Here is a 12,199-nt window from a genome sequence, read left to right on the forward strand (position 1 = left end):
TTCGCTGACGTCAATGCGCGCGCCGGAAGTGCCTACTGGGATAACGGCGGCGAGCGGACCACTACGTTTACGGGGTGTCTCGGAGGGCCAGAGTCGGTGAGCGACTTTTACCTTTCCCAGAGATGGATGCAGAGCGAGTGCGGGCTGCTAAACGCTGGGGGTTTAGCGGGGGCAGGCGGGAGTTTTCTGTGTCGGGTCCTGGATTCTCCTGCCTTTGAATTGTGCAGCAATTCTGCCCATGCGGTTGAGGGTGGAGAGACGCAGTGGAGTTTGGAATAAAGGGAAGTATTGAGTCTTAAGATACGAGTTCGCCTCTCTGTAGCGCCCTAATATGCAAAAAGAAGACTGAGCTAGGTAACTTCAGTAACCCGAGAGCAGTCAGGAAGTTCGTAATTGTACTGAAGGTGTTCGCCGTACCCAGCTATTAGGCACTTTGGGAACTACAAAATAAACGGACCTTTTTTTTGGTTTGTTTTGTTTTCTGGTGGAGATCTCAGTCTAGTTGGGGAGACAAGGACAACTTGGGGAGAGTTAGATTCACAGAATGACTCATCTTTAGCGTGGGTATGGACAAATGTTGAACTTCTTGGCACCTTTTCTCTTCCTGTAAATCTATAATGGCTACGCACTGCTTTTTCTGTAAGAGGCCATAACGTGCCCATCATTCCTACAGAAAAATCAGAACATAATGCAAGGTAGTTTATACTTCTACCCACCAGCACATACAGACCAGGCCTCTAACCACTCCCTGGGAGCCTGCGTTCTAGCAGCCTGGAACCCAGAGCCTCTCCTGGAGCCTGCACAATCTATCCAGAGTGAAGCCGATGTCTTCTAGAGGGACGGAAGTGCAATCCATCCAGGGCGCAGCTGAATTTTGAGAGGCCTGAATACCTCCGTGGCCGCCAGGGGACCGCTGGGACTAAGTCTCTTGGCAAACTTGTGGCCGGCCAAACCTACTATGCATTACATCCCTGTTATCCTTGGTTACCGCACAAGATGTAAGCCTCTTTGGTCTTCTGTGCTATAGTCTCATTTCCATGCTGCTTTGTGCTTCCTTTCGACTTAGGCTATCACTACTTCTTCGTTTCTTCCCCATTTAACCCCTCAACACCCCCATCTGTGCTTTCTGAAACATCTATTTCCTGCTTAAACTATTTTACGTATTCAACTTCTTTAGTGAAATTCTCTTTCATCTCCTAACCTTTACTATTGATAACACGTAGCTTTTCCTGCGAGCCATTTCAGTTGAGCCCTTTCTCTGACCCTGCATTTAAAATTTGGGCATGGCTGTAGCCATGTTGAACTGATTTCAATTCCTTAAAATACTGTCTTCCCTCAGTATCTTCACAAAGGCTCTTTTGTCTCACTGGGACATTTGAGCTCCCTGTTCCCTCTTGCCTTTTTCTGGATAACTTCTACTAAAGATCTGAGTTTAGCTGTCACTTTACTTGAGGGGTATTCCCTAACTTCCATAGAGTTAGGTATTTTTGCTGTGTACTCTTAGCTGCCCTGCACTTCCCTTACGGCATTTATCACACGTATCCTAATTGCTTGTTTCTTTGCCATCCCTACTAAGCGAGGCTATCGGTGAGGGACTGTGTTTGTCTTGTTGGTCTTTGTTACGCCAGTAGCTAATACTGTTCTTGGCACATAAGACAGTCAGGTATTTCTTGAATGATTGCAGGTGCTGAAGGTATGGTCTCAGAGATCAGACAGTTAACGTTAATGAATACTTCACCCATAAAAGGAGTCACCTGCCACTCAGCTACAGCTGGTTGTGGCTCTGTGAGAATATGATCCTAGTTTTGCCAGAACATCTACTTTTTTCAAAAAAAGTTGGAAATAGAATTTTTAAAAAAGCATCCTCTCCCAGTTTTTAAATGTTGTCGGTGGAATAGAATTTTATTTAAAAAAAAATGGGTCAAACACAAGTCTCATGTGGCCTATCAGTCACTAGTTTGGAATCTGTTTTAAGTCATGTAGGATTTATTTAATGGGCTTTGTGGAGAATAATAGGTTTTGAGTTGGGCCTTGATGGACTGTTGGATGTCAAATGAGAGAATAGGAAAAGGTATCCAGTTTGGAAAATAAACAGCTCTGTGATAGTGTGTGTTAGTCTGTTTGTGGCACAATAAGGAAACTGGCATAATTATATGCTTTTGGAGAGAATAGAAGGTTAGATATAATAGAAGGTGGCATATGGAAGATAGAAGTTTGGATTTATTATGGTTAATAAACCACTTGGATTCTTGATCCTGGAAACTTCACATTATGAATATGCATTAACTGTTGATTATCCTTTTTTAGGGTAAAATGGAGGGTAAAACACTGGAAGGAGGCTGACCAGTTAAGACCTTAACCTCAATCCATATATGAAATAAGATTCAGATTTATAAATATTATATGTAGGCAGACATCTGGCATTTTTGTTTACTTGTGTAATTTCAGTTAATTGATCAATTATAATGGACAATCAGGGATCTCCTACTAAGTTTAGTGCAGTACATTTGGGCTTATAGAAGAAATATCCTTAGAGCGTTGGAAAGTCAAGTGACTTGTGAAACTAGTAGAGAATACAGTACTTTATATTTTTTTATTTTTTGAGACGGTGTCTTGCTCTGTTGCCCAGGCTGGAGTGCAGTGGGACGATCATGGCTCACTGTACCCTCCAGCTCCCAGGTTCAGGGGATTCTCCTGCCTCAACTTCCTGAGTAGCTGGTATTACAGGCATGTGCCACTATGCCCGGTTAATTTTTGTATATTTTTAAAGTGGAAACGGGGTATTACCACGTTGGCCAGACTGATCTTGAACTCCCGATCTCGAATGATCTACCTGGCTCAGCCTCCCAAAATGCTGGGATTACAGGCATGAGCCACTGCACTGGGCCCCGGCATCAGTTAATTTTTTTTTTCAACGACCTTAACTAATTATGTTCTAAAATTTATGTTTAGTTGTCTGGATTTCAAATATTTTCTTTTTTTTTTTTTTTTTTTTTTTTTTTGAGACGGAGTCTCACTCTGTCACGCAAGCTGGAATGTAGTGGTGCGATCTCTGCTCACTGCAAGCTCCCCCTCCTGGGTTCACGCCATTCCCCTACCTCAGCCTCCCAAGTAGCTGGGACTGCAGGTGCCCACCACCACGCCTGGCTAATTTTGTTTTTGTATTTTTAGTAGAGATGAGGTTTCACTCTATTAGCCAGTATGGTCTGGATCTCCTGACTTCGTGATCCACCCCCACTCGGCCTCCCAAAGTGCTGGGATTACAAGTGTGAGCCACCGCGCCTGGCCTGGAATTTCAAATATTTTCTAATAGAAGCATTAGAATATTAATTCACTCTGAATACTGAGCACAGTGTGCAAATTGTTCTAGGAGCTTAATATTCATCAATGAACAAGTAGACATTCCTGCTGTTTATTATTATTAGCATTAATAATCTAAGATACTATATAGTGTACTTTTAATACAGATTACACCCTCACTACTAGAAATACTACTGGTAGAAATACTACTAGTGAAGGACTAATGTGTATTAAAAGTACATTATATAGTATCTTAGATTATTAGTCTAATTAAAAATAGCACAACTGGGGGATCTGTTAGTTAAGTGACATTAAGAAGGTGACATTGAAGGGCAGGAAAGTTAATTCCACAGATACCTGGATGAAGGGGTGGCCTGCCCCTTCACACCTGCGGGTATTTCTCGTCAGGTGGGACGAGAGACTGAGAAAAGAAATAAGACACAGAGACAAAATATAGAGAAAGAACAGTGGGCCCAGGAGACCGGCGCTCAGCATATGGAGGACCTGCACCGACACCAGTGTGTGAGTTCCCTCAGTATTTATTGATTACTATTTTCACTGTCTCAGCAAGGGGCGTGCGGCAGGAGAACAGGGTGATAGTGGGGAGAAGGTCAGCAAGAAAACATGTGAGCAAAGATATCTGTCACAAATAAGTTCAAGGGAAGGTACTATGCCTGGATGTGCACGTAGACCAGATTTATGCTTCTCTCCACACAAACATCCACAGAACAGAGCAGCATTACCGCCAGCATATCTCGCCTCCAGCCACAGGGCAGTTTTCTTCTATGTCAGAACAGAACAAATGTACAATTGGGTTTTATACCGCGAGACATTCCATTCCCAGGGGCATGCAGGAGACAGAGGCCTTACTCTTACCTCAACCACAAGAGGCCTTCTTTCCTCTTTTACTAATCTTCCTCAGCACAGACCCTTCACGGGTGTCAGGCTAGGGGTCGGTCAGGTCTTTCCCATCCCATGAGGCCATATCTCAGGCTGGCTCAGTAGGGAGAAACCTTGGACAGTACCCGGCTTTCCTGGGCAGAGGTTCCTGCGGCTTTCCGCAGTGCATTGTGCTCCTGGTTAATCGAGAATGGAGAATGGCGATGACTGTAAACATACTGTTAACAAGGCACATCCTGCACAGCCCTAGATCCCTTAAACCTTGATACCATACAACACATGTTTCTGTGAGCACAAGGCTGGGGCTAAAGTTACAGATTAACAGCATCTCAAGGCAAAACAGTTGTTCAGGGTACAGATATTTTTTTTTTTTTTTTTTTTTTTTTTTTTTGAGACAGAGTCTCATTCTGTCACCCAGGCTGGAGTGCAATGGCGAGATCTCGGCTCGCTGCGACCTCTGCCTCTCGGGTTCAAGCGATTCTCCTACCTCAGCCTCCTGAGTAGCTGGGACTACAGGTGCCTGCCACCACACCCAGCTAATTTTTTGTATTTTTAGTAGAGACGGGGTTTCACTGTGTTAGCCAGGATGGGCTTGATCTCTTGACCTCGTGATCCCCCTCCCTCGGCCTCCTAAAGTGCTGGGATTACAGGCGTGAGCCACCACGCCCGGCCATGGTACAGATCAAAATGGAGTTTCTTATGTCTTTTCTACATAGACACAGTAACAGTCTGATCTCTCTTTCTTTTCCCTACACCTGGAGAGGAACATTCTGTGCAGGGAATTGCCAGTGCAAAGACCTATGTTCAGCTAAAGTTTGAGGTCAAATGTGACTGCTGTTCAGTAACCCTAGTTGACTATCAATAGTTGTTGAATGAATATAAAAAGTGAAGGAATGAGTTTGGGGGGGAGGGGAAGCTATTTATCCTGAGTATATTTAATAATGGAAGCTGACTAGGTTGGAATGCAGAGTTACTATAGCCTAAGTTGCTACTATAACCAGATTGGATAAAATGAAAAAACAGATCCATTATCTTGGCTTTGGATTCAGAGTTAATGGTTTGACAGAAGGATGTTGCCTGTGACTTTGTTTTCTCAATTTCCATGACACTTTTGCTTAGAGTGCAAGTCCTCTGTACCCTCTCAGCCCTCAGGTGAAGTTAATGTAACAGTGGTTGGGTAGCCCAATGGAGTGCTTTAAGAAAGGCTTCTTTTCTTTCTGGAATTAAATATCCCATGATGGTATATTAAGCATACTGTCTTCATTGAATATGGCATAAGAGAACAAGATTTTTATAATCCAGAGCTAGTTATTAGTACACTTCTAAATGAAGCATGTATTCTCCACACTGAGTTCTAATTCTGTTCTCTGCCTAATTGTGATGTAGAGGGTCCTTCTATTTTTCTGTTGGTTCTTCAGTTTGCATATCTTGTTGGGGGCTTAGATAACTTTTCTGGAGTACCGTTGAAACTGCACTGATACGCGGAGACGTAGTGATGATGTGGCAGGTAGCAGGATCACTCACTGGGAGTCTATTTTCATCACTAACTGGTCAATTTCCTAAGCCTGGATAATACCATAAACAACATATGCCACTAATCAGGAAGCTTGCTGTACTTATCAGCTATTTTTAAATCCTTTGAAAATTACAAGGTTCTATCATGGGGGCAACATGGTAAGACATGACTTGCTGAAAAATAAAATTAGCCAGGTGTGGTGGTATTCCTGTGGTTCCAGCTACTAGGGAGGCTGAGTTGGGAGGATCGCTTGAGCCCATGAGGTCAAGGCTACGGTGAGGTGTGTTTGCCTCACTGCATTCCCGCCTGGGCAACAGAGTGAGACCTTGTCTAAGTAAAATAAAGAAAAAGAAAATTGCAAGTTTCCATTTGAATGTAAGATGATATTAGTGTATTCTGTCTTCTAATTACCATAGGAGATGGTAATTTTCATCATACTGAACTATGGAGGTATTTTGAAGCCAGTGTTTATAATAACAGCTAACAAACAACCTTAAACATCTAGTACAATCTCAGAGATAAGGATAAGAGAGACGACTTGCCCAGCTCTCAACTGGCAAAATTCTAGACTAGAATTCTAGGACTAGAATTCTCTTATTATAATTTTGTTCTTATGAAACTTGGGTGGCCTCTGGTGGCCAAAATAATATCTTCTATTTTCAAGAGTATGTTTGAAGGGAGTTTGGCTTGAGAGTTCTGTTTACACAATTAATGAAGGTTTAATTATTTCTCTATATTGGTTGGTTTATACAGACACAAATCTTTATGTCTGTATTTCCCCCCCTTACAGGAAATTGTTGAAAACGTTAAATTTGATTCCTAAAAGGACTCAAGTAAGTATGGTATAGTAGTATTTAATATAGTAGTTATTGTTACATTTTTTGTGGGACACCAGTAAATTTTAATATTTCAGTATTAAACTACATAGTGTTTCTTTAGAACTCTTGTTTATTTTTCTCATTTATTACAAACCTTATTTTTATTTACATTCTCCTTTAGTGTATTAATTTACATTAATCATTTTTACCATCACTTCACATGTTATGCTTATTGAATGATTTTCAGGAACTTTAAAAACAGTTACATACTTTTGTAATACATAATAGTATATATACATTGTGCAGTAAAGTATTCATCCTCTGCCCAGCTACCTAGTTCTCCCCAGAGGTAATTGCTGTTACATTCTCTTGTTGTTACTCCCAGGAGTAGTCTGTACATATGCATATATATTCATACCTGGCCTTTTTACTGTGCTTTTCTTTGCTTAGCAGTGTATCTTGGCAGTCTTTTCATATTGTTACTGGGGTTACTTTTCTTTGAAATGGTTTGCAAAAATACTCCTTTTGTATAAATGTAACTGATTGGTCAATTTACAAAAGGAGTACAAAATATTCCTTTTGTATAAATGTAACTGATTGGTTCAGCAATTTAATTTGTGCTATTTTGATGAATATTTTAAGTTCCTTTCAATCTTTGCTATGCAAAGGTGTACAATTATACCTAGAAGTAGAATTGCCAGGTCAAAGCGTATGTGTTTTTAAAATTTTAATAAATATTGCCAAATTCTTCCCAATCTGTACCAGTTATACTTCCTTTTTTTAAACTTTTTTATTTTTATTTTATTTATTTATTTTTTTGAGACAGAGTCTCACTCTGTTGCCCACGCTGGAGTGCAGTGGCACGATCTTGGCTCACTGCAAGCCCTGCCTCCTGGGTTCATGCCATTCTCTTGCCTCAGCCTTCTACGGAGCTGGGACTATAGGCGCCCGCCACCACGCCTGGCTAATTTTTTGTATTTCTAGTAGAGACGGGCTTTCTCCGTGTTAACCAGGATGTTCTTGATCTCCTGACCTCGTGATCCGCCCTCCTCGGCCTCCCAAAGTGCTGGGATTACAGGCGTGAGCCACCGCGCCTGGCCAACTTCCTTTATTAACCTATGTAAGTGTTGCTTTCTTTAATCTCATCACTGCAGTTGGATTTTTGCAGAGCTTTTGGATGAAAATAAGTATGCCATTATAGTTTTGGTTTTCATCTTCTTTATTTTGAAGGAGGTTGAACGTCTTTTCAAAAGATTTTTAAGAGCCATTTGTATTTTTTTGTGAACTGTTTGCTCATATGTCTGTTTTTCTTCTGGGTATAGCTGTTGATGTTTTCCCCCTTTGATTTGATTTTAATTCATTGCTATTACTATTTCTCTGTACTGTATCTTAAAAAGGATAAAATCTAACTCTTTAGACTGAAACCTTTAGTGGATTCAGTAAAGGTGGTGGAGGAGGAGTAATGTTGACAATTTACTTACCTTTCAAGCTTCCATAAATTCTTGCACCTAAAAGACTGATTGCTTGGAATCATACATTATTAAATGAGGTCTTTTTGTAGACAGAGAATTCAGTTTTATTCATGCATAATGTTACAAGCTAATTTTTTTCTCTTGAATGTGTGTTTTGAGAAAAAGTTAATTTTTGATTTAAAGTATGTTTTCCTAGGCATCTTTGGCTAGCTAATTCATTATATTGGATCTGTTTGTATTAGAAAATATTATAGGTATGTTTTTACAGAGAAAATTGGTTGCTTTACTATAATAACATCAAAAAAAAAAGTTCCACCCTTCTTGCAGCCTTTAATTTTTCCTTAACCTAAACTAACTGAATCATTAGAATGCTATAGCTATTCTGTACTGCCAAAATGGAATAGCGATCTGTTTCCCCCTCCCTCAGTATTACATTATAAGGAGCCACCAAAAATCTTTTGACATTAAGTCTTTTTTGAAATGTGTTTCTTCTTCACATATCTGTGCCCTACTTTCTATGTACTGAAAGGCACTAACTTACTACCTGGACCATTTTCGTTTCTTGCTCATGGTGGTTCTTCTACACATCAGGATGGTTCACCGTTCTTGCTTTAGAACCTGCTCCATGATTACTTCACTTTCTCCTGATTCTTCTCTGTTAACCATTTGTCATCCACTCCAGAAGTTGTCAAGCTACTGCCTGCAAGCGCTAGCCTGTTTTTGTAAATACAGTTTACACATTCATACATTTATGTATATTGTCTGTGGCTGGAGATTTGAGTAGTTGTAAAAGAGATCTGTGACCTACAAGGCTGAAAATATTTGTCTGATCTTTTGCAGAAAAATTTGCCAACTTCTGATTTATGGTATTGCCATTTCATATAAATGATCTCTTTTCCCGTACCCTATTCTCATCTCTTGTTTGCCTTGTTTACCTTGTCTTTTGTCTGTTCAGTTTCTATTTTCATCTCTTCTTGTGGCTGTATACCCTTGAATTCTATAACACTGTATTCACCCTCTACCCAGAATGTATCAGCTGTCAAAGTAGGAAGCATTTATGTAAAGAATACACCCTCCCACCCCCACTTCTTTGAATCCCAAACCTGAAAAATGTTGACGGAACTTTTAATTTCACATTTTGTGAGGCGGCCTTTGCATTAAAATAAATTTATAGCATTAAAAAAATCAGGAGTGGTTTCTTTCAGGGATTGTTGAGTGTGTTTTTGCAGGATTGTTCATTTAACACATTTTTCAGTTAAAAACACATTATTTAACATAGAGTAGATATGTATTAAATGAAGACTATAGAAAAGCAAAAAACTAATGTTATTTATACGAACTATTCACCAAGAAATAGGAATAGCTTTGCTTATCAGCCATTTAAAGTGTTCATTAAAATGAATCGTTTCTATTTTTTGCTATGGGAGAATGAAGAAGTATTTGTGATCTGAAGTATTATGGATTTTCCTCCCATAATTGGTGGCAATAATCTCTTTGAAACTTTAAATAGTCTTGCCTAAGAAGGAAGATAGGGCTTTCTGTATTATTATTATTTTTTTTTTAAAGAAAATCTCAATTATTTGGAAGAAACATTTTTCCTTTTGGTCACTTTCATTTTTTCCCCCCCTTAAGATCTCTGGAAAATATTTGTGTTGGAAAGTAATCATTTATTCCTTCCTATCTTTTCTGTTACTTCCTAGTATCATAAAAACCATAATTCTTTTTTTTTCCCTTTAGTGGCTTACAGAAGAGACGAAATGTGGTCTGAGGGACGATACGAATATGATAGAATTCCGAGAGAACGAGCACCTCCTCGAAGTCATCCCAGTGTAAGTTACTCCTACATATTGAATGATTAAAAAACCTAGTGTCTGAGTTAATTTGATAGACCAAAGCTAGGCCAAGTGTCAGAAATTTACCAGTGTAGGTTACAAAAGAGATCAAGCTTATCTTTTAAAAGTTAAAAGTTCGAAAATAAAAGACAACGTTTTATTTAAGTAGAAAACTTATTATTTATATTTCTTGTTTAAGTTTCTAAAATGAAGGGTTTATATTTAATTTAATTTGTGGACAAAATTACAGATTTTATAAAGATTATACTATCAGTTAACAAAGAAGTATTTGGGTACCTGCTCCTGCTGTTATTGGCTGTTACCTGTTTTTTTTCTATATTCCTAAAAATGTTACAAATTGAATATATGAAATTCTAAAAGTAGGCTTTCATTCTAAGAGAGAGGAACTCTCTTCCTAGCGTGGAAACATGTTAATATCCCTTGTTAGGATTGCTGCAGGTGTGCTGTCCTGTGGTCAGGCAGTCTGGATGGTAAGTAAGAATGCCTTGAGGCTCAGGGTCAGGCAGACAGGCAGCTTCTGGTGTGCTCTCCTACTTCTTGTCTCTTTGTTGCTCTGGGAATTGGGGATTTTGAGCCAAGTCTTTTCTAAGCCCAAAGAACTTAGAAAAGTTTACTATTTTTTCTATTTTTGTTTACTATTTCCAGTGCTACATCTAGTATTTAGCAGGTAATAGAAGCTCAATATTTATTTGAGTGACTATGTGTACTGACTCCCCAGAATCCCCTATGGAGGTCTAAAGGAGGGTTTGGGGAAGGTCAAAAAGCTAACTTAAACTTTTGCACAGACCCATTCTAAGCACCAAGGGACTAAGGTTGTGGTGATGGTATATGAATATATTATAGATTCATTATATACCATCAGAAGCCACAAATATTTATTTCTATTTTAGTTATTTTTTACTTGTGTCACATTTAATCCTATAGCCCACTTTGATGGGTGGTATCGTCTTTAGGTTTGTCATTGTCCTAAATTACAGTCCAGGTTGGGGTTATTTAAAATGATTTAAGATGGAACAAATAAAGATGCCCATTATATTTCAGGATGGCCAGACTTAATTATTACTCTATGTCATTTATTTCCAGGTTAATTTGTAGACTTTATGTTTTTAATCAAAATCCCAGTGTTTTTATTTATATTTTTTACTTGATAAGGTTATTCTGTAGTTTACTTGTAGGGAAAAGGGATGACTTTTTTCTTTATTTCCCCTCTCCCCTCTGCCACTCTGCCAAGGATATATCCCATTAGGAATTTTTCTTTTCCTTTTTTTTTTTTTTGAGATGGAGTTTCACTCTCGTCACCCAGGCTGGAGTGCAGTGGCGCAGTCTCGGCTCACTGCAACATCCACCTCCTGGGTTCAAGCAATTCTTCTGTCTCAGCCTCCTGAGTAGCTGGGATTACAGGCATCCGCCACCACACTTGGCTAATTTTTGTATTTTCAGTAGAGACGTGGTTTCACCATGTTGACCAGGCTGGTCTCAAACTCTTGACCTCAGGTGATCTGCTCACCTTGGCCTCCCAGAGTTCTGGGATTATAGGCATAAGCCACCATGCCCAGCCTCTTTTCTTTTTTTTGAGGCAGTCTTACTCTGTAGCCCAGGCTGGAGTGCAGTGGTGCGATCTTGGCTCACTACATCCTCTACTTCCCGGGTTCAAGCAATTCCTGTGCCTCAGCCTCCTGAGTAGCTAGGATTGCATGCCACCATGCCTGGCTTTTTAAAAATTTTATTTATTTATTTTTTGGAGATGGAGTCTCACTCTCTTACCCAGGCTGTCGTGCAGTGGTACATTCTTGGCTCACTGCAACCTCTGCATCCTGGGTTCAAGCAATTCTCCTGCCTCAGCCTCCTGAGCAGCTGGGACTACAGGCATAAGCCACCACGCCTGGCTGATTTTTGTATTTTTAGTAGAGATGGGGTTTCACCATGTTGGCCAGTCTGGTCTCAAATTCCTGACCCCAAGTGATCCACCTCCTTCAGCCTCCCAAAGTGCTGGGATTACAGGCATCAACCACTGCCACTGCTACCCACATATAATTTTTGTATTTTTAGTAGAGACAGGGTTTTGCCATGTTGGCCAGCCTGGTCTTGAACTCCTGGCCTGAAGTGATCCGTCTGCCTTGGTCTCTCAAGTCCTGGGATTACATGCGTCAGCCACCACTCCCGGCCCCATTAGGAATTTTAAATTCTGTGTTTTGAAGATACTTAAAAGGGTTTTCTGTATGGTTATGCCATCAACTGGGCACCAGTCTGTAGGATTGTGTGCTTTATTACTTTGGGGCAGAGGAAGGCAGGTTATTGTATTGATTTAAGATTGTAAAATGAGTGGTGGACCCAGGGAGA

General features: G+C 40.0%; 2 protein-coding genes across 18 annotated transcripts in view; one reads left to right on the forward strand and one right to left on the reverse strand.

Moving 5' to 3' along the window:
- Nucleotides 1-12,199, reverse strand: part of YAF2 (YY1 associated factor 2) — a 1,232,548-nt gene that overhangs the window by 175,612 nt on the left and 1,044,737 nt on the right. The gene's annotated exons all lie outside the window — the stretch shown is intronic.
- The window catches only part of PPHLN1 (periphilin 1), a 126,239-nt gene continuing 114,063 nt past the window's right edge, over nucleotides 24-12,199 (forward strand). For 12 of the 15 annotated variants that reach the window (XR_007717826.1, XM_050749389.1, XM_050749393.1 and 9 more), the window contains exons 1-4: nucleotides 31-96; nucleotides 3,654-3,822; nucleotides 6,507-6,549; nucleotides 9,744-9,835. Coding sequence is in view for 14 of the 15 variants with exons in the window: in XM_050749389.1 (XP_050605346.1) it covers nucleotide 6,549; nucleotides 9,744-9,835 (93 nt within the window). In the remaining variant the exon portion in view is untranslated. Of the gene's footprint in view, nucleotides 97-3,653; nucleotides 3,823-6,506; nucleotides 6,550-9,743; nucleotides 9,836-12,199 lie in introns of all 15 variants that reach the window. The other 3 variants (XM_050749391.1, XM_050749390.1, XM_050749404.1) reach the window with 3 other exon arrangements.

The sequence above is a fragment of the Macaca thibetana genome, chromosome 11 (assembly GCF_024542745.1).
Source record: "Macaca thibetana thibetana isolate TM-01 chromosome 11, ASM2454274v1, whole genome shotgun sequence".
Lineage (NCBI taxonomy): Eukaryota > Metazoa > Chordata > Mammalia > Primates > Cercopithecidae > Macaca > Macaca thibetana.